The 23,801-nt window shown below is 36.3% G+C and overlaps 1 protein-coding gene across 1 annotated transcript in view; it reads right to left on the reverse strand.

Moving 5' to 3' along the window:
• Positions 1-23,801, reverse strand: part of SLC9C1 (solute carrier family 9 member C1) — a 111,762-nt gene that overhangs the window by 27,119 nt on the left and 60,842 nt on the right. Inside the window, exons 15-20 of the mRNA XM_061134241.1 lie at positions 18,777-18,972; positions 14,004-14,192; positions 12,788-12,937; positions 10,571-10,622; positions 9,202-9,350; positions 382-507 (exon numbers count right to left, since the gene is read on the reverse strand). Coding sequence (XP_060990224.1) covers positions 382-507; positions 9,202-9,350; positions 10,571-10,622; positions 12,788-12,937; positions 14,004-14,192; positions 18,777-18,972 — 862 coding nt within the window. The remainder of the gene's footprint in view (positions 1-381; positions 508-9,201; positions 9,351-10,570; positions 10,623-12,787; positions 12,938-14,003; positions 14,193-18,776; positions 18,973-23,801) is intronic.

Below are 23,801 nucleotides of genomic sequence, written 5' to 3' on the forward strand. Positions count from 1 at the left end.
TTGCGACCCCACAGACTGTAGCCTGCCAGGCTCTTCTGTCCATGGAATTCTCCAGGCAAGAATAGTGGAGTGGGTAGCCATTGCTTTCTTCAGGAGATCTTCCTGACCCAGGAATTGGTCCTGGGCCTCCCGCATTGCAGGCAGATTCTTTACCCTCTGAGTTGGGGTACATGACATAAAAATAACTAAAGGTAAAGATGGAGAGATAGGCAGGGGGCAGATTATGGGAGAACTTTGCATGTCATTCAAAGGGATTTTGATTTTGATTTTACTCTATAGGTAATCACAAATAACAAAGAGTATCATGGCTAGACCTTTAATTTTTAAAAGAGCATTTATTGGCACATTAGAGATATTATTAGCAGGAAATACAAATATTACCTGAATAAAGTTTATATGTTCTTGGTCTTTATGTAGCCATGGGATATGATAAAGTGCTTCATCAACAGTAAGAGGTTCATATGTAGGTTGAAAATCAAGTATGTCTCTTTTTTTGGCCATAATTATCTAAAACCACCAAAGTTAAGAAAGGAGATGAACAAAACTCGTGTTAATGAAATGTTTAAAACAATTATGAAGTGAGGTAGAAGATAAAATGGTGGAAATAAGTGAAGCAGAGAGGAAAAAAGAAAAAAGGATCAAAAGAAATGAGGACAACCTCAGGGACCTCTGGGACACTGTGAAATACCCCAACATTCGAATCATAGGAGTTCCAGAAGAAGAAGACAAAAAGAAAGGCCATGAGAAAATACTCGAGGAGATAATAGCTGAAAACTTCCCTAAAATGGGGAAGGAAATAGCCACCCAAGTCCAAGAAACCCGGAGAGTCCCAAACAGGATAAACCCAAGGCGAAACACCCCAAGACACATATTAATCAAATTAACAAAGATCAAACACAAAGAACAAATATTAAAAGCAGCAAGGGAAAAACAACAAACAACACACAAAGGGATTCCCATAAGGATAACAGCTGATCTATCAATAGAAACCCTCCAGGCCAGAAGGGAATGGCAGGACGTACTGAAAGTAATGAAAGAGAATAACCTACAACCTAGATTACTGTATCCAGCAAGGATCTCATTCAGATATGAAGGAGAATTCAAAAGCTTTACAGATAAGCAAAAGCTGAGAGAATTCAGCACCACCAAACCAGCTCTTCAACAAATGCTAAAGGATCTTCTCTAGACAGGAAATGCAGAAAGCTCGTATAAACGTGAACCCAAAACAACAAAGTAAATGGCAACGGGACCACATCTATCAATAATTACCCTAAATGTAAATGGGTTGAATGCCCCAACCAAAAGACAAAGGTTGGCTGAATGGATACGAAAACAAGACCCCTATATATGCTGTCTACAAGAGACCCACCTCAAAACAAGAGACACATACAGACTAAAAGTGAAGGGCTGGAAAAAAATATTTCATGCAAACGGAGACCAAAAGAAAGCAGGAGTCGCAATACTCATATCAGATAAAATAGACTTTCAAATAAAGGATGTGAAAAGAGACAAAGAAGGACACTACATAATGATCAAAGGATCAATCCAAGAAGAAGATATAACAATTATAAATATATATGCACCCAACATAGGAGCACCGCAATATGTACGGCAAACACTAACGAGTATGAAAGAGGAAATTAATAGTAACACAATAATAGTGGGAGACTTTAATACCCCACTCACAACTATGGATAGATCAACTAAACAGAAAATTAACAAGGAAACACAAACCTTAAATGACACAATGGACCAGCTAGACCTAATTGATATCTATAGGACATTTCACCCCAAAACAATCAACTTCACCTTTTTCTCAAGTGCACACGGAACCTTCTCCAGAATAGATCACATCCCGGGCCATAAATCTGGTCTTGGAAAATTCAAAAAAATTGAAATCATTCCAGTCATCTTTTCTGACCACAGTGCAGTAAGATTAGATCTCAATTACAGGAAAAAAATTGTTAAAACTTCAAACATATGGAGGCTAAATAACACGCTTCTGAATAATCAACAAATCATAGAAGAAATCAAAAAAGAAATCAAAATATGTACAGAAATGAATGAAAATGAAAACACAACAACCCAAAACCTATGGGACACTGTAAAAGCAGTGCTAAGGGGAAGGTTCATAGCATTACAGGCTTACATCAAGAAACAAGAAAAAAACCAAATAAATAACCTAACTCTACACCTAAAGCAATTAGAGAAGGAAGAAATGAAGAACCCCAGGGTTAGCAGAAGGAAAGAAATCTTAAAAAATCAGGGCAGAAATAAATGCAAAAGAAACTAAAGAGACCATAGCAAAAATTAACAAAGCTAAAAGCTGGTTTTTTGAAAAAATAAACAAAATTGACAAACCATTAGCAAGACTCATTAAGAAACAAAGAGAGAAGAACCAAATTAACAAAATTAGAAATGAAAATGGAGAGATCACAACAGACAACACTGAAATACAAAGGCTCATAAGAGACTACTACCAGCAGCTCTATGCCAATAAAAAATGGACAACTTGGATGAAATGGACAAATTCTTAGAAAAGTATAACTTTCCAAAACTGAACCAGGAAGAAATAGAAGATCTTAACAGAGCCATCACAAGCAAGGAAATCAAAACTGTAATCAAAAATCTTCCAGCAAACAAAAGCCCAGGACCAGATGGCTTCACAGCTGAATTCTACCAAAAATTTAGAGAAGAGCTAACACCTATCTTACTCAAACTCTTCCAGAAAATTGCAGATGAAGGTAAGCTTCCAAACTCATTCTATGAGGCCACCATCACCCTAACTCCAAAACCAGACAAAGATGCCACAAAAAAAGAAAACTACAGGCCAATATCACTGATGAACATAGATGCCAAAATCCTTAACAAAATTCTAGCAAACAGAATCCAACAACATATTAAAAAAATCATACACCATGACCAAGTGGGCTTTATCCCAGGAATGCAAGGATTCTTTAATATCCACAAATCAATCAATGTAATACACCACATTAACAAATTGAAAGATAAAAACCATATGATTATCTCAATAGATGCAGAGAAAGCCTTTGACAAAATTCAACACTCATTTATGATTAAAACTCTCCAAAAAGCAGGAATAGAAGGAACATACCTCAACATAATAAAAGCTATATATGACAAACCCACAGCAAGCATCACCCTCAATGGTGAAAAATTGAAAGCATTTCCCCTGAAATCAGGAACAAGACAAGGGTGCCCACTCTCACCACTACTATTCAACATAGTGTTGGAAGTTCTGGCCACAGCAATCAGAGCAGAAAAAGAAGTAAAAGGAATCCAGATAGGAAAAGAAGAAGTGAAACTCTCACTGTTTGCAGATGACATGATCCTCTACATAGAAAACCCTAAAGACTCTACCAGAAAATTACTAGAGCTAATCAATGAATATAGTAAAGTTGCAGGATATAAAATTAACACACAGAAATCCCTTGCATTCCTATATACTAACAATGAAAAAACAGAAAGAGAAATTAAGGAAACAATACCATTCACCATTGCAACAAAAACAATAAAATACTTAGGAGTATATCTACCTAAAGAAACAAAAGACCTATACATAGAAAACTATAAAACACTGATGAAAGAAATCAAAGAGGACACAAACAGATGGAGAAACATACCGTGTTCATGGATTGGAAGAATCAATATTGTCAAAATGGCTATTCTACCCAAAGCAATCTATAGATTCAATGCAATCCCTATCAAGCTACCAACGGTATTTTTCACAGAACTAGACCAAAGACTTTCACAATTTGTATGGAAATACAAAAAACCTCGAATAGCCAAAGTAATCTTGAGAAAGAAGAATGGAACTGGAGGAATCAACCTGCCTGACTTCAGACTCTACTACAAAGCCACAGTCATCAAGACAGTATGGTACTGGCACAAAGACAGAAATATAGATCAATGGAACAGAATTGAAAGCCCAGAGATAAATCCACGAACCTATGGACACCTTATCTTTGACAAAGGAGGCAAGGATATACCATGGAAAAAAGACAACCTCTTTAACAAGTGGTGCTGGGAAAACTGGTCAACCACTTGTAAAAGAATGAAACTAGAACACTTTCTAACACCATACACAAAAATAAACTCAAAATGGATTAAAGATCTAAATGTAAGACCAGAAACTATAAAACTCCTAGAGGAGAACATAGGCAAAAATAAATCACAGCAAGATCCTCTATGACCCACCTCCCAGAATATTGGAAATAAAAGCAAAACTAAACAAATGGGACCTAATGAAACTTAAAAGCTTTTGCACAACAAAGGAAACTATAAGTAAGGTGAAAAGACAGCCCTCAGATTGGGAGAAAATAATAGCAAATGAAGCAACAGACAAAGGATTAATCTCAAAAATATACAAGCAACTCCTGAAGCTCAATTCCAGAAAAATAAATGACCCAATCAAAAAATGGGCCAAAGAACTAAACAGACATTTCTCCAAAGAAGACACACAGATGGCTAACAAACACATGAAAAGATGCTCAACATCACTCATTATTAGAGAAATGCAAATCAAAACCACAATGAGGTACCATTGCACGCCAGTCAGGATGGCTGCTATCCAAAAGTCTACAAGCAATAAATGCTGGAGAGGCTGTGGAGAAAGGGGAACCCTCTTACACTGTTGGTGGGAATGCAAACTAGTACAGCCGTTATGGAAAACAGTGTGGAGATTTCTTAAAAAACTGGAAATAGAACTGCCATATGACCCAGCAATCCCACTTCTGGGCATACACACTGAGGAAACCAGATCTGACAGAGACACGTGCACCCCAATGTTCATGACAGCACTGTTTATAATAGCCAGGACATGGAAGCAATATAGATGCCCATCAGCAGATGAATGGATAAGGAAGCTGTGGTACATATACACCATGGAATATTACTCAGCCATTAAAAAGAATTCATTTGAACCAGTCCTAATGAGATGGATGAAGCTGGAGCCCCTTATACAGTGTGAAGTAAGCCAGAAAGATAAAGAACATTACAGCATACTAACACACATATATGGAATTTAGAAAGATGGTAACGATAACCCTATATGCAAAACAGAAAAAGAGACACAGAAATACAGGACAGACTTTTGAACTCCGTGGGAGAATGTGAGGGTGGGATATTTCAAAAGAACAGCATGTATACTATCTATGGTGAAACAGATCACCAGCCCAGGTGGGATGCATGAGACAAGTGCTCCGGCCTGGTGCACTGGGAAGACCCAGAGGAATCGGGTGGATAGGGAGGTGGGAGCGGGGATTGGGATGGGGAATACGTGTAAATCCATGGCTGATTCATATCAATGTATGACAAAACCCACTGAAATGTAGTGAAGTAATTAGCCCCCAACTAATAAAAAAAAAAAAAACAATTATGAGTTGTACTATTTTCTTTTTCTTGATCTCCTGAAATTTCTGTTCTTCCATGGAAAACTTCAACCTATCCCGTCTTAAAGCATTTTTCTATGTTATCATTATTCTGAAGTCATAGATTATTTTTAAAAGTAAATCTTTTTACTGAAGTATAGCTAATTTGCAAAAGTGCACAAACCCTAAAAGTCCACTCAAAGAACATTTGCAACATGAAAACATCTGTGTAACCATAACCAAGATTAAAAACATCGGTTGCACCTTAGAATCCTCTTTTATGTCCTCTAGAAGAGGTCATTACTTCTACCCCAAAGTAACACTCTTCTTCTATTACCATGGTTAGCTTTTTTCTAGTTTTGAGTGTTATCTGCATGAAATCAATGTATGTACTTCTTTGTGTTTCATTTGTTCAACATAATGTCTCTGAAGTTCATTTATAATGTTCAGTTCAGTTCAGTCGCTCAGTCGTGTCTGACCCTTTGCGACCCCACGGACTGCAGCACACTAGGCCTCCCTGTCCATTACCAACTCCTGGAGTTTACTCAAATTCATGTCTATTGAGTCAGTGATGCCATCCAACCATAATGTTGCAAGGAACAAAAATTCTTTCCATGTTCACTGTTATGTAGTGTTATGTTTTATGAATATACCACAGCTTTATTTATCTGTTGTTGATTGACATTTGGGCTGTTCCAGTCTGGAACTTTTGAAATGCCACTTTCTGAGTGTTTGTTCACTGTACATATATACACATTTCTGTTGTATACCTGGTTATATAATTTAATTTCTGTGTCTTAAGATATGTATATGTCCAAATTTAGTAAATTCTGACAAGCAATTTTCCAAAGTGATTGCATTGATTTATACTCCCTTTCTAATGTTTCAGTTATTCCACATCATTGCCTACATTTGGTATTGTCAGGCTTTTTTTTTTTTTTAATTTTGAGTACTTTGATGATTGTGTATTGGTATTTTATTTTGGGTTTTTATTTGCATTAAGCTTATGATGATGACACTTGGCATCTTTTCTTATATTTGCTGGGTGCTAGAATATTCTCTGTTGGGAAGTGCCTGTTCAAACTTTTTGCTGATTTTTTAAAAACATGAATTTTCTGTCTTGTTCTTTTTGATTTGTAAGATATATTATGAAAATAAGACCTTTGTTGGATATATTTATTTTGAAAATATCCTCTTTTTTGTGGACTGTCTTATCATTATCTTGTATCTTTCTTTGCCTCTCATTTTCTGCATTACTGTGTTCTGTATTTAGTTGATTTTTTTGTAGTGAAACACTTGAAACTCCCTTCTTGCCTATTTTTATGTAATTCTTTAGTTATTTTCCTTTTTATTACCATGGGGATTACATTTATCATCCTAAAATATAACACTCTAATTTGAATTTCTACCAGTTTAACTTCCATAACATACAAAACTCTGTTCCTTTAACAGTTCCATCTTTACCCCTGTAGTTGACATCACAAAATTACATCTTTGTATGTTGTCTATCCAAAACATAAATCAATTTTTTTAAATGCTTTCATCTCTTAAATTATGTAGAAAACGAACTATAACATTATAAGTCAAAGTCAAAAATTTTGTCAATAATACTGCTAGCTTTTAGACAAATAGTTACTTTTAAGAATGTATTGGTGTCTTAAATCATGTAGAAAACAAAAAGTAAAGTCAGACACCATTATTACAACAATGCTGGCTTTAATAATTGCCCACGTATTTAACTTATTGAGGTCTTTATTCCTTCATATGGATTTGAGTTATTGCCCAGTGTCCTTTCTTTTCCATCTGCATGATATCTTTTAGCATTTCTTTCAGGGCAGGTACAGTGGTAATGAACTCCCTCGACTTTTGTTTGTTTGAGAATGTCTTCATTTTCCTCTCATTTCCAAAAGACAGTTTTGCTGGATATGAGTTTCTTAGTTGATTTCTGCTGCTGCTGTTTAGTCACTAAGTTGTGTCTGACTCTTTGTGACCCCAAGGGACTGTAGCCCGCCAGGTTCCTCAATCCATGGGATTTCCCAGACAAGAATCCTGGAGTGGGTTGCTATTTTCTTCTTCAAAGGATCTTCCTAGCCCATGCATCAAACCTTATTCTCCTACTTGGCAGGCAACTTCTTTACCACTTAACCACCTGGGAAGCCCTCTTAGTTGACAACATTTTTTCTTCTAGCACTTTGAACATATCAGCCCACTTTCTTCTGGTATCCAAAATTTCTGATGAGAAATCTGATGATGATTTTATTGAGGATCCCTTGTATATGATGAATTTTTAAGCTTTTGCTGATTTCAAAGTTCACTATCTTTCAGCAATTTGGTCTTGGTGTGGGTCTGTTTGAGTTCATCTTACTTGAAGTTCACTGAGCTTCTTAGATGTTAATATTCATGCTTGATATCAAGTGTGGGAAGTTTTAAGCCAATATTTATTTAAATTTCCTCTCTGTTCCTTTCTCTCTCTCTCTCTTGTCTTCATGGGACATCTACAATGCATATGCTGGTTCACGGATGGCTTCTCACTGGTCCCTTAGACTCTGTTCACTTTTCTTCAGTCTTTTTCTTTCTAGTCCTCAGATAGTATAATTTCCATGGACCTGTTTTCAAGGTGACTTGTTTTTCTGCCTACTTAAATATGCCTTTTAGTTCCTGCTACATATGTGTTATATATATTTTACCTTGAGTTCAAGCTTAAGGATTTAGAGTTTCTAATTACTACCAATGAACACAATATTTTTCTACATTTTCTTTAGTTTGGAATACTTTTTAATGTTGATCTTGTTTCTGGAAGCCTTTTTGAATTATTTTATTGGTACCATATTATTCATCTAAAGTTAATTCTCAGGGTTTTAGATTAAACAATCAATAAGCAATAATAGTTTTGTCCATTCTCCAAAACTTCCATATTTGATGTTTCTTTTGCTTTTCTGCTAAGACCTACAAACACAGCTTTCACTACTTGGAATGAACTATTCATTCTTATTTTTTCCTGATTCTAATGGGAATATTGCTTAAAGTTTTGCCATCTAATACAATGTTTGTTTCATATTTTTAATATATATTCTTTATTTAGTTAAGAATGCTGCTTATTTTATTAGCCTTTGAACATTCTGAATAAGAGTTGGATTTTATCAAATGCCTTGTCTTCTTTGATATCTCAATAAGTGAGTTATATAGCTATTTTGAGAGACAAAACCTTTTTAGTTATAGCATACCATGCTTTGCCTATACTGCCAGATTCAATTAGCTACTATTATGTTAAACAGTTTTATATATGTATTCACAAGTATAATAGCTTTATTTTTTTTCTTATACTATTCCTGATTTGGAGCATAAATTTTATACTTACAGAATGAGTTGGGACCCTCTCTATCTTTTTACATTTCCTGATACCATTTAAACAACTTGAAGAAAGAAAATTTAATTAATTTTTACCCTATAATTGAGTGTTCTTATCAATCACAGTTTCTATGGGAAAATTATTTCGGTGTCATAGATAATTGCCAGGAACACACTAATATGCAGTCTAGCCTAGGGAGAGGAATGATTTCACTGTACCTTTGTTTTGGGTACAAAGCGTAGAAAGACGTGGTCCCTCATTGTGGCAAGAAAGGAAAGAGAAGTTGGCCATTAGAGTTGCCGGGAGGAAACTCTTCTGGTAGGTACTTTTCTTTAGACAATTATTTTAAGTAATGTATTTACATTGCAGAAATGGCCTATATTGGAAAGGACTGAAAGCAGGTTTGAAGATCATAAATGACTATCAAGTAAGAATATTTGCTTTGAAAATATTCCACCATACCTTGTTAATTTCAGAACCTTCAATTTTATGAAGAATGCCTTTTAACCTGAAAACTTTAACAATTTCTTTAGCCAAACTGAGCATGACATTAATTTCCTCCTTTGTTTTCATAATGACAGCAATTTCTGGGTGATCATACTCTAAGTAGCCTGAAAAATAACAAAATATTTTCAGATGAAATAGGACATTGCTTAAATATTTCATGTGGACAGTAAGTTAATATTTATTTTCTAAACCCATGGAGCACAACCCTTATCACAGGGAAATGTATCTCTCCCTAAAGAGATTTCTGTAATCAATCAAAATTCACCCATAATTGCAGAGTTCTGCCTGACATTTCCTTGTTGGCAGCCCCATACTGTGTCTAAGCCCATGAAGAAGTACAGACAACCCCTAGTCCTAGGATTAACAGTTATACTGATGCACCTACACCAGATGCTGAGAGGCTCTCCTGGGCTCTAGGTCTAAAGTTTATGACCCGATTTTTTATTCTGTTTGAATCAAGATTTCTGACAATAAACTGTGTGCTTAAACATGGCTTCTGATCAAGTCCTCTCACTCATTCTGGGTCATTTCCACCCACCCTGCCTGGGCATCTAGATGATGCATCCATCTATGTCCTGCTAATGTGATGTAGATTCCTAGGTGCCCATGAGAGTTTCATCCTCTTAGAAGTTTTTCTTGGTCATGACCTCTTGTCTGACTTGACAACTCTTTGCCATGCAAGATCTCTCATGATTAGGCTCATTCCAGATTTGCTGTGTTCTTTTACTGTTTACCATTCGTACCAAACTCCCTTTTCTGAACATACAGACACTATGCCATAGGGATGTCTGTCTCACTCCCAGGATTTGTCCTGCACTAGGACCATGACCTGGCACAATTCAGAGAACAGGCTGTTGTCATGTGTGAGCACTGAGCCTTCTAGCAGCCAAACCAGCAATTCTGTGAGATTCTGTTCTGATTTCAACTCATTTTAAAGCCTAAATCCTCAGATGGCAACTCTGTGGCAAATGGAGAAAAAAATAACTTCTTTGCTTGTGTTGCTCAGCATAGTACGTTTGGAAGAAAATAGAATTTGTAGTGTGATAAAGACATGCACAATCATGGAATGCTAATGTATTTTCTTTAAACAGAAATGAAAAGGTCTTTGTTGTCACATAAGGCACAAAAAGCAAATGTGGAGGGGTAATATTACACTATTTTCATTCAAAGATATGATCATGTTGATTGCTGGAGTGATTCACTTTATTATTGATAATAAGTAGATCTCCTCAAAGACCAGTTTAGTTGTCAAAACCATTGCCTTTCTAAAGGAGTGATGATAAAGAAATGGTCATGCTAGAGCTTTAGGGTGAGAGGTACCTACCTAGTTCTTTCATAGCATGTCCTGTGTTCTTCGTTACCCTCCTTAATAACATCTATGGAACAAAAGAAATATTATTCTTGTTGGAAAGCAAACTGTTATAAAAAGCCTTTACATTTACAACTGATTAATTTTTTACCTAAATTAGTAACTGTAAAGAAAAATATGATGGAGATTTTTCAGGAACTAGAATTGAATTTTGTGCGTGTGTGCCAAGCCACTTCAGTCACGTCCGACTCTGCAACACTATGGACTGTGGATTCTTCAGGCAAGAATACTAGAGTGGGTTGCCATGTCCTCCTCCAGGGTATTGTCCTGACTCGAACTGAACCCGTGTCTCCTATGTCCCTGCATTGGCCGGCAGGTTCTCTACCACTAGCGCCACCTGGGAATTGTGTGCAATGAATTTTATTTTACTCCAGCAAGAGTAGTGGAGAAGATGAGAAGTGGCATTACCTAGGCTGATTTTGAGAAACCTAAAGGTAAGTCATATATTTTTTCTTAAAGTAACTTACTTTAGGATACTGTTGATTCTGAAAAATACAGGCATGCGAGGTATTTCCCATTCAATTTTTGAGAACCTCTGAATTTTGGAAATACATGTGGTTTTCAACCTTAAATGAGATAGAAGTTTTAACCAAAATATGTGAGAGCAGAAATGATGATTGAAACTGGCCAATATCTTAAATATTCAAGTTCTTTTGTATTTTCTACTGTGTATCCTCAATATGAGTGAGTATAAAAGGTAACAAAATTCAGCAAAGGTTTTAAAGTTACAGGTGGTGAAGAGAGAAAAGATACAGTGATTTGTGTTCAACTACATATTGAGTGTTCAATGTTCTCAACTACAGAACTTTGGGCATATGACATATAGCATTAAAATATTCTAAATTATCTTGAAAGATGACTAATTTCACATCGATGACAAACTTAGGGGCACACATCAGTGTTAATCTGACTCAACTGAGAAAATGAAAAATAAGATATAGAACTTAGGCCCTAGCATTCTGTTTGCTGTTTACTAGCTGTGTATGTGACTTTGGACATAATCATTAAATCTTTCTTGGCTTCATTTTTCTCATCTGTAAAATGAGGGAATTAAATATGGTTTCCCTCTAAATAAGTTACTGGTACTTCATTCTACTTGTCAGATCCCCATCTCTCATTTTTACTATTTACTGTGGGAAAATCAAGCATATAGAGAAACAGAAGGAGATTTGGAGATTATAAGGAACGTCTGTCTGCTCAACCCTGCCATCACTTATCATCCTTCAGTATTTCCTATTTAATGCATCTTAGCCTGATAGATCCTGGAACTTGCATTGAGAGAAGCTCATTTGTACACATGGGTTTCATGATAGCTCCAAAAGGACCAAAATGTATGCCCCAAGAGGCTCATAACTTATTTTTTTTTTTTAACTCATTCAAAGTATATAATTAAATGATTTTTTAATACATTCATGGCATTGTGCAATCATCCTCACAATCAATTTTAAAACATCTTCATCCTCCAAAAAGAAATTTCATAACCATTACAGTTCCTCCTCATCCACACCCACCGCCCCCACCGCCCCCGCCCCCCCAGCCATAGGGAACCAGTAGTCTATTTTCTGCCTGTATAGATTTGCCTATTCTGGACATTTCTTATACATTGAATCATACTGTAAGTGCTTTGTGACTGTCTTCTTTCAGTTAGCATGCTTTCAAAGTTCATCCATGCTATAGTATTGATACTTCATTCTTTTTATTGCTTAATAATCTTAGTATTCCATTGCACAATTACATCACATTTTATTTATCAGTTCAACAACTGATAGACATGTGGGTTGTGTCAACTTTTTGGCTGGCATGAATAATGCTACTTGTAAGAGCCAAGACATGGAGACAACCTGAATGTCCTTTGACAGATGAGTGGGTAAAGATGATGTGGCACATACACATAATGGAGTACTATTCAGCCATAATAAGAAAATACTCTTATTTTTGGAAACACAGATGGGCCTATAGGAGCCTCATAACTTGCTAATGTGTCATAGACACTTCAGTGAGGAGTCATCTGAGTAATATAAATGTAGACTGGTTTCTGTTTTTGCAAAAATTTCTCAGCAAACCAAGAGTCAGAGCTCACCTCTACATATATAGAAAGAAGACATGATGGGCGAGGGCAACTGAGGAGTGAGGGAAATGAACCATTTTCTTAGTACTTTAAGTTTTCCTCACCTGTTTAACCTGTTTAGAACTTGCAATCTTATCAATTATAGTCATTATATCTGCTTCGCCTTGGACATATCCTTTTAGTATAGCATACCTAAAGGACAGCTGATGGCTCATCCTTTTATCTAATATTTGCAGCAACCTTGGTGTTACAAGCTGAAAAAAACAAGACTATTTAATATAATTTGTACAAATTATGGTTGATTTTATGTTGGCTAGTTTAAAATAGGTAATAATAAGAAATGACATGCTCTCAATGGTAACTATAGCAACTTGTCAAGATTCTTAGTTATTTTATTCACAGAATCTCTGTAACTTCATGGCTAGAGCTATTTCCCCATAACTAATAATATTAGATGACTAAAGTTAAGACTTTATTTTTTACTTATTTCCATTGTAGAGAATTGCATGATATTTTAAGGGATTTTATTCTTGGGAAACAACGTGCTTAATCTTCTGGGCTTAGGTCACAAAATGACTTGTCTATGCAGTACTGCCACTTTTACCTACTAAACCTCCCACTAAACTTTTCACTAGATGGTTCATAGTTCATTTGAGTTAGAGCTCACCACAACTATGGTCCTTATTTGACCTCACAATTAACTTCTCATTGTTTCTTTGCTGAGGGTTTAAGTCCTCAGCTTAACTGTCACCACTGTACTGTCTCCTAACTTCAGCAGAACTGGCCAAACCCTACATTTTCCCATCTTTGCTCCACAGTTCTCCACACTTATACAGAGAATAATTACTGGTTCTTTGCTATAGAAAGACACATTAGACAATTAAAGGTCATTTTAGATGCTGTGATTTTATAATACTATGAGTTTATATAACACAAAATGTGCATTTTTCAGTTTCTTAATTTGTATGCATGTACACTACTTGCATTGTCACTGCAAACATACATGGTTTGCTTTGCAGTTTCTATCATTTATTTCAGGTATTCATAAGAATAATGTTACTTTGGGGTTTCCACATGCTTTCTACTGAAAGGAAAGGCTGTGATGGGTATTTCTGTACTTTCATGTGCTAAATGAATTTCTAATATAATTTAGATATTCATAATATAATCTGTTATGAGACTTAACTTGTCAAAAGAATCTAAATATAAACATCAGCCCAACAGAAAGTGGAAACCACAAAACTAGTAAGCTGATTTTCATCCATATTTCATGAAGTAGTCAGAAGAAATTTGAAACTGCTTGATTTAATAGTTCTTTACCTTCAAAATGCGTAGGATGCGAAGAAATCTAACAACTTTTATAATGATGACTGTTTGAACCAAATCAAAAATATAATAATTAATGGGATTTGTCTCAATCAGAATTACATCTATGATGCCAACTAGCGTAATTGTTAGCTCAAATAGATTCCAGGCATGGAAAAAATATTCCTTCCTCATCGCTGCTATCTGTTGATTTAAAAAGAAATTGCACTACTTTATTTGTTTTTGCTTTCACATTATTTTCCATAATAACTGAAACATGAATAGTTAAGTTTTTCCTCTGATGTACCTTAAGACTCTACTCGTCTGAAATACTAGTAAGTGATCACATCAACTTGAAATTAAATGGCTAAAACATTGAAGCATCTATTCCAAGACAGAAAATATTCAAAATACCTACTAATTCATTCATTATTTATTTATTTAAGAATATTTTATTGAAATCTTATTATAAATAAGCAAGTCAAGAAACAACAGTTAGAATCAGGCATGGAACAAGGGACTGGTTCAAAATTGGGAAAGGAATACATCAAGGCTGTATATTGCCACCCTGCTTATTTAACTTATATGCAGAGTACATCATGCAAAATGCCAGGCTGGATGAATCACAAGCTGGAAGGAATTAAGATTGCTGGGAGAAACAAAAACAGCCTCAGATATACAGATGATACCACTCTAATGGCAGAAAGTGAAGTGGAACTAAAGACCTCTTGATGAGGGTGAAATAGGAGAGTGAAAGAGCTTGCTTAAAACTCAACATTCAAAAAACAAAGATCGCAGCATATGGTCCCATCATTTCATGGCAAATAGATGGGAAAAGTGGAAGCAATGTTAGATTTTATCTTCTTGGGCTCCAAAGAGGCCCAAGTCACTGGATACTGACTGCAACCATGGAATTAAAAGATGTTGCTCCTTGGGATAAAAGCTATAACAAACCTAGACAGCATATTAAAAAGCAGAGACATTACTTTGCCAGCAAAGGTCCACACAGTCAAAGCTATGGTTTTTCCAGTAGTCATGTACAGATGTGAGAGTTGGACCATAAGAAGGGCCAAAGAAATGATGTGTTCAAATTGTGGTGCTGGAGAAGACTCTTGAGAGTCCCTTGGACAGCAAGGAGATCAAACCAGTTAATCCTTAAGGAAATTAACTCTGAGTATTCTTAGAAGGACTGATGCTGAAGCTCCAATACCTTGGCCACCTGATGCAAAGAATCAACTTATTGGAAAAGATTTTGATGCTGGGAAAGACTGAGGGCAGGAGAAGGGGGTGACAGAGGATGAGACGGTTGCATAGCATCACCAACTCAATGTACATGAATTTGAGCAAACTGCAGGAAATAGTGAAGGACAGGGAAGCCTGGTGTGCTGCAGTCCATAGGGTCATAAAGAGTCAGACAGGACTTAGTGACTGAAGAACAGCAACTATAACTAAGAGAGTGGGAATAGTCAAAAATGACTGTGGATTCCAGCCTGGGAAATTAGATTTCCAGTGAAACTTTGAAGAAAGAGTAGGTTTAGAGATGATAAGTTTATTTTGAATAAATTATTTGAGATGTTGTTTTGTTGTAGAGACCCAATCATCAGTTGTCTATATGATCTGAGGCTCTGAACAAAATCCAAGCAGAAGACATAAGTTTGGGAGTCATGAGACTCTGAATGGTAGTTGATGCCAGAGAAGTGACTGAGATGGCCTGGCCCATGAGACCCTGTCTCATAATTCATGTCTGTGCCTTTTATTTTATTTTCCACATCCTCCACACAAATTTAACATCTCTCCAGTCTTCATCCTGACCAATCCTGTCATTAGGAATAGGGTTCCTTGTGTGTGTCACATTGTCACTTCTAAGTTTTCCTTTGTGCTTGTTGTCTATTCTGCTCCATACTCACATGTTCAGTCTCTACGTTGACTCCTATTCATTATTCAAAGTTCAACTGAAGCATCTCCTTTCCTTAATAGACTTGTTTCTCTGACCCTAATATTCTCCGTAACGAATTCCCATGTTTTCCAGTAGCACCCTGTGTATTTCTTTATCATAATACTTAATATACTGATTTGTAATATTGATTAATTTGGCTTTTTTAGCAACCTTATCCTCCTACTCACTATAATTCAGAGAAAGTGAAGGAGATAGACATATTTATGCCAGGGAGAGCAAAAGCGTCATTGTAAATTAAGAAATTGTCATCAGTTCAGTTCAGTCACTCAGTTGTGTCCGACTCTGGGACCCCATGGACCGCAGCACACCAGGCTTCCCTGTCCATCATAAACTCCCAGAGTCTACTCAAACTCATGTCCATCGAGTCGGTGATGCCATCCAACTATCTCGTCCTCTGTCGTCCCCTTCTCCTCCTGCCTTCAATCTTTCCCAGCATTAGCTTCTTTTCCAATGAATCAGTTCTTTGCATCAGGTGCCCAAAGAAACTGTCATACTTGTTTGTAAACAGACAAGTGGTAGAGGGTTTAATGGTATAGCCTCATTTCTTTTGAGTGTGCTCTCATTTGGCCAGGCTGAGGAAAGTCAATGTCTGAATCTAGGGAGCCGAAGATCAGATCCTGGTCTTGTGAGGTCCTGTGCAAGACACAGTTTAGCTATTGTAAGTCTCATTTCCTTCTTGTTGCAACAGAGTATAGGTGAGATCTTTCTCTTAGGAGCTTAAAAGAACTGGTATAAATAGTAAGACTTTATCTAGATACCAAGTATTCAGAAACATGAAGGAGTTATTTGGAAGTCAAAGAATACAGCCACTCGGGCTTCCTTGGGGGCCCAGATGGTAAAGAATTTGCCTGCAATGCAGGAGGCACAGGAAAGGAGGGTTTGGTCCCTGGATTGAGAAGATCCCCTGGAGAAGGGAATGGCAACCTACTCCAGCATTCTTGTCGGGAGAATGCCATAGACAGAGGAACCTGTGGGCTACAGTCCATGGGATTGCAAAGAGGTGGACATGACTGAGCTGCTAACACACACACACACACACATGCACACGCACACACACACAAGGAATAAAGCCATAGGAGAGGAAGAGCTTGGTATAAAATGATAGCACAGGCTTCAAAGGAAGAGAGGTCTGTCAAATATAAAGTTGTTACAGCCTCTGGCACTCAGATGCAGAAGAGTGATTATCCTTCCTCTGAGAAAGTTTTAAAAGATCCATTACTCTAATAGGTTGAGGAGTATTGGGGGAAAGTTTGAAAATATGAGAAGCAAAGTTTAAGGCAGAATTGTGTATAAGAAAGAACACACACTTTGAGGGATTGGATCCCAACTCTCCTATTCATTAGCTATGTGACCTTAAACAAGTTACAAAACTTTTCAGAGACTCAGGTCCCTCATCTGTAAAATGCAAGGCATAATATCTACATTAAAGTGTAAACAAGGGTTAGAAATGTTACAATTGCAGTGATACCTGGCACCTCAGAGATCGTTTATTATTGTTGTTATTGATATAATGAATATTTTAAAAGGCATACTACAAAGGGGGAAGAACTGAACTAAATAGAAAAAAGGGCAAAGAAAATAAGTGAAGGCAAGTTTGTAAACTGGGCAGTGAAGATGAATCTTGAGTTAAACAGAAAGGAGAGGCAGACACAGGATTGAACAGTTGGGAGTGTCCTCTTAGCTCTGAAGATTTAGGCCAACCTTGATATTTTACAGAAGAAGGAACTGAAGTTGAGAAAAGTTTACTGACTTGGTGAACAGCTAACATTTTATTGGAGAAAGCCAAAACCAGAGTCAGGCCTGCATCTGGGCTCACTGTTCTTTCCACTATAGTACGTATTAAATGATTTTAGGGAACACTTTACTCTTATCCTCACCCTAGTACTAATGCTGACTCTAATTGCTTTATTTTTTCTTAACTCTGTGACATCTCCTATGGTTTTTCCAACTAGTTTGGATTTATTACATACAATGATTGAATGTGAATCCATTCCACTCTCCCCAGTAATCATAGCTCTAGTATTTTAATGTTCCAGTAATGATTTGAGAGTCATCCATTTTGTCCAAATATCAAATTTAATTCCTCTATTTAAATCATTTGGCTAAAAATATTTTATAGACAATTTGATCTATACGGCACAAATTGTTGTTGTTGTTTAATTGCTAAATTGTGTCTGATTCTTTGTGACTCAATGGAGTGGACTGCCAGGCTCCTCTGTCCACGGGACTTCCCAGGCACAAGAATACTGAAGTGGGTTGCTGTTTTCCTCCCCAGGGAATCTTCCCAACATAGGGACTGAGCCCACATCAGCCGCCTTGGCAGGTGGATTCTCTGCTGCTGAGCCCCTAGGAAGCCCCATGTAACACAGTACTGTTGTCAGTTGTGGACATACATTTCCATTTCAACAGCTATCTTTACACTAAATTTAAAAAAATCAAACTATTAAATGTTTTTTAAGTATAAATGAATCTCTATAAGTTTACTTATCCATCTATTTATTTATCTAATATAAAAATAAATTTTAAAAAATCCAGGTGCTCACCACTTTGCTAAGCTGAAGAACATTGCCAATACCCTTGTAACTCACTCTGCACTTCTTTGACACACATTATTTGAACATTTGCAAATACAAAATCAGTCCTTAAAGTATGAATATTTATTATTGTCACTGTAAAAATCACCTTTAAAAAATAAAGTTTGTTTGAGGAGTGAGGGAGAATTTTATACAATCCTTTAGAAAACTGTCTGTGCAGCTAGTGTAGAAAAATAAAATTATGAAATCTCCCTGTTAGACATACCACCACACACACAAAAGCACATTTAGCTTTACCTTAAGTAGTGCCTCCATGATATAAAATGCAAGAAAAGAGTAGTTAGCATATGCTAATTCTGTTTCATAGATATCGTTCAACACAGATATACAAGAAATTATAAGAGGAAACATATTCATTAGTATGACAAGGTATCCGATGTACTCAAATTCATCAGTAAATACTATTTTATGGCATGCACGAAGAAAGCAATGTCTGCAAAAAAAAAAGTTTAAAAAAAGATATAGTTTTATCTGATAAAATAATTACACTGAATTAATTTCATTATATGCTCAGTCCTGATCTAATCATCAATAGCCACAAAGCCCAGCTTAATTCTGAGAAGTATCCGTCGCTACCAAACACTTGCTGGCATTCTACTTCAGATACTGGTCCTTTAATTTCCTCCTCTGTAAACGTCCTTAGGCTAGTTTCCCCTCTTTCTTTCTTTCTTTCCTCACCGCTCATTCATTTTTACTTATACTTTTAGTAGAAATACTTCAGATCATAAAACAGAGATAATTCAAACTGGAGATATTAATAAGAAAAAATCTCTCCCACCTACTAATTATTCTACTTCTCAGAGATGGCTACTATTACCAGTTTTAATATTGTTTCAATATTTTTGTTTATATAATCATTATCTATGAATACAAAAAGAACTATATCATGTATATTGTTCTATAACCTGCTTATTTTTCTCTTAGCAGTGGAGCATGAGCATTTTTCCTTGTCAAGGCATACAGTCTGGCAGAAATCTTAATATGTGTGGGAGTGAAATGGGATAGGTACACATTTTATAAAAACCTTAACATATGTGCTTTGAAAAATTATTTTTATAATGAGTATGCTGGATAGTAGAATTGTGAGTGAAAGGATTTACTTTATGCAGTTTTAATTTTAATTTTAAATTATTCAAGTAGTATAATAATGCATTATTATTGCTAAAACTCAAACAAAATGATTAATCAATTATCGACTAAAGAGCAGGTGAGTGCTGATTACTTTGTCATTCTTAGATTTAGACCCGTGTTATGCAGGACCTGAAGTTTTTACAATCTTTATGACTTGCATCCCTATTTAATAAAAATGAGGTAAATCATAAATGCTTATATGATCCTGTCATCACATTGCAAAAATCCTCCAAGGTCTCAGGCAGTGCCAGAGAGAGGGAGAGCCATAGAATGAAAGCCTCATTAACTTCAAGGTAATACTTCCCTCCCAGCTGTCTCTTCAGACTGTTTTTCTTTACTTTTTAAAAAAAATTCAGTCATATTGAGGTATAACTGACATGTAAAATTGTAGATATTGAAACTATCTATCCTAGTGGCTTGATATACATATACTTTGTGAAAGGATTCCTCCCATCTAGTTAATTAATACACCCATCACCTCACATGATGTGTGACTATTCTGAGGTATGACTAAATTCTTTTCTCAATTATTGTCACCATGCACTACATTACATCTTCAGATCTTGTTCGCCTTATAGCTGAAAGTTCGTAACCTTTTACTAATCTCTGTTTCCCTAAACACTCAACTCTGGTAACCTCTTTTTCTACTCTCTGTTTATATTAGTTGACTTTAAAAAATCTATTATTTCATTTCATTTTACTTATTTTTGGAGTCAACATATAAGTGATACCATGCAGTGTTTGTCTTTTTTGGTCTGACATATTTAGCATAGAACTGTCATGATCCAACCATATTGTCACAAATGACAAAAATTCCTTCTTTCTCTGCTGTATTTTCTTTATCCATTCATCTGTTGATGGATACTTAGTTTATTTTTACATCTTAACTATTGCGAATACTGTTACTATAAAATATGATTGCAAATTTCTTTCTGATGTTTTTATTTCTTTTGGATATATACCTAGAAGTGGGACTGCTAGATCATATGGTAGTTTAATTTTTAATTATTTGAGGAACCTCCATACTGTTTTCCACAGTGGCTGTACAAGTTTACATTCCCCCCAACAGTGTATTATGGTTCCCTCTTTTTCATGTCCTTGCCAATACTTACTACTTGGTTTTTGTTTTTTTTTTTTTTGATGATAGGCATTCTAACAAGTATGAGATAATATTTCATTGTGATTTTGACATTTCCTGGTGATTAGTGACATTAAGCACCTTTTCATGTTTGTATTGGCCTTTTGTATGTCTTCTTTGGTAAAATGTCTATTCAGTTCCTCTGCCCATTTTTAATTGGATTGCTTGTTTTTTGCTATTCAATGTATAAATTCCTTATATATTTTGGATACTAACCCCTTATCAGGTATGTTGTTGTTCAGTAACTAAGTCATGTCAGATTCTTTGAGACCTCATGGACTGCAGCAAGCCAGACCTCTCTGTCCCTTACCATCTCCCAGAGTTCACCCAAGTTCATGTCCATTGAATCAGTGATGCCATTCAACCATCTCATCCTCTACCACCCTCTTCTCCTTTTGCCTTCAATCTTTCCCAGCATCAGGGTCTTTTCCAGTGTGTTGGCTCTTTGTATCAGGTGGCCAAAGTATTGGAGCTTCAGCTTCAGCATCAGTCCTCCCAATTAATATTCAGGGTTGATTTCCCTTAAGATTGACTAGTTTGTTCTCTTTGCTCTCTAAGGCACTCTCAAGTCTCCTCCAGCACCACAATTTGAATGCATCAATTCTTTGGCATTCAGCCTTCTTGATGGTTCAACTCTCACATCCGTACATGATTACTGGAAAAACCATAGCTTTGACAATACAGACCTTTGTCAGCAAAGAGATGTCTTTGCTTTTTTTTTTTTAATTTAATTTATTTTCTTTGGGCTGCTCTGGGTCTTCATTGCTGCATGCAGGCTTTCTCTAATTGTGGTGAGTGATGGCTACGCTTTGTTGCAGTGCTTGGGCTTCTTATTGCAGTGGCTTCTCTTGTTGCAGAACATGGGCTCTAGGGCTTGCAGGCCCAGTAGTTGTGGCTCATAAGCTTAGTTGCCCTGCAGCATGTGGAGTCTTCCCACACCAGGGACTGAACTCGTGTCCCCTGCATTGGCAGGTGGAATTTTTAACCACTGTCACCAGGGAAGTCCTGTCTTTGCTTTTTAATATGCTGTCTGGTTGTCATAACCTTCTTTCCAAGAATCAGGATTCTTCTTCCAAACAAGAACCATCTCAGGAATATAATTGCACCAGCTCCAAATGTCCTTGGCAGAATGTTGAAAACGGAATTATGGCTAAGAACTCTGTGCCAATAAATTTCTTCCCAATCTGGCCTTATGTTGCAGCCCTTTGGTCCAGTATCCTCAAGATCCATTCCCTTATATGTTCTATTAGCATTTGTTGATATCAGTCAAGTTCTATAATTCTTTCTGCTGATAAGTTGTACTCTTCCTGAAGCAGCCACTATATTTTTCCCTCCATCTATGTTAAGACTTGACCTGGGTAATTACCATGGAAGCAATGAAAGGTGGTAGAAACTAAGAAAAAGTTTTATCTCCTGATGTCTTTGCAGCACTTAAAGGTGATAAAAGGTTATTGTTCTCCAGCAGAAGAGAGGTGGCTACTTCTGTCAAGCCAAGGTATTCACAAGAATGCTGAAGTTCAGGATCCTCAGGTTTGCCCCCCAGGGGTCACCACTCCAGGCCTCACAGTCCTGACCTTTCCGCCAGAGGCCTGGCCCTGACACAGAGGCCCTGCGTTTGTTGGCATTGTACAGCTCTACCTGAGTCCCTCCAGGTAGATATATCAGGTGGCTCAGTGGTAAAGACTCTGCCTGCCAATGCAGGAGATATAGGTTCCATCCCTGGGTCAGAAAGATCCCTTAGAGCAGGAAATGGCAACCCGCTGCAGTATTCTTGCCTGGGAAATTCAATGGAGGGAGGAGCCTGGTGAGCTACATGGGATCACAGAGTCGGACATAGCTGAGTGACTAAGCACACAAGCATGTTATCTTTCAACTCTGAAAACTTAAGCTGAATTTTTAATTTTAAGAATTGTATGTATTTTCCATTTTTCTATTCATTTTCTTTTGGTAATTGACCTTGCTCATGTTTGTGATTCCATCACTTGCTAATTTCAACATTTCAGTAATGCTTATAGTCCATACTGGATAATTTTAATAACTGAAGCCTTAGGGATATAAATCTGCTGCTTTTATTTCTGCTGATTCACTTTCGTGATCACTTCTTTTCTAGTGTGCTTGTTCAGCTTTGATGGTGACTTCATTCATTGGCTAAAGAATTCAATTTTTAATCTAACACTATTTAGCACTTACCAGTAAATGCTAATATTTGAGTGCTTAGCTACCATTAGTCTCTGGACTAAGTGCTTCTACACACACAATTTATGTAATCTTTACAACAATCCCGTAAGGTACGCAAAGGAGAATGCAACTAGCATACACTAGTACCTACTTTGTGACACTTACTTTATCATGTGTAACCTGTATCAGTTAGCTTTCAGAATATCACAGATATTGCTTTACCCATTTTTCAAGTGAAAAAACTGAGGCCTGTAAAGCTCCTTCAGCAAATAAATGATTCAATGAAGACTAGGATCCTAAATTAAGCCACCTGACTCCAGAATCTGCACTACCTACTGTGAGATGAATAATACTTAAGAGACAGCCTAAAAGGTAGATTGACTATCAATCCTAGTTTTTCAAATCTCCATTTCTTTGTCACATCAACAGAAATAATTATTCAGATAGTTACAGCTTAAGTCACTACTGAAGGCTTTAAAAGAACCATTGTGTATGTATTGATACTTCTATTGAAAAGAGAAAAACCTCTCTTGAATCTAAGTAAAGAAAAGACATCCCAGTTGGAAAGGAAGAAGTAAAATTATTCCTCGATGACAGGATCTTAAATACAGAAAATGCTAGAGAATTCACAAAAAACAACTAAAACTATTAAATGAATTCAGCAAAGCTTTAAGATACAAGATCAATATACAGAAAATGATTTGTATTTCTATACATGAGAAATGGACTGTACAAAAATGAAATTAGGAACAAAATTTTATTTAAAATAGCATAAAAATACATAAGATTAAATTTTACTAAAGACATGTACACTG

The sequence above is a fragment of the Dama dama genome, chromosome 31 (assembly GCF_033118175.1).
Source record: "Dama dama isolate Ldn47 chromosome 31, ASM3311817v1, whole genome shotgun sequence".
Classification (NCBI taxonomy): Eukaryota; Metazoa; Chordata; class Mammalia; order Artiodactyla; family Cervidae; genus Dama; species Dama dama.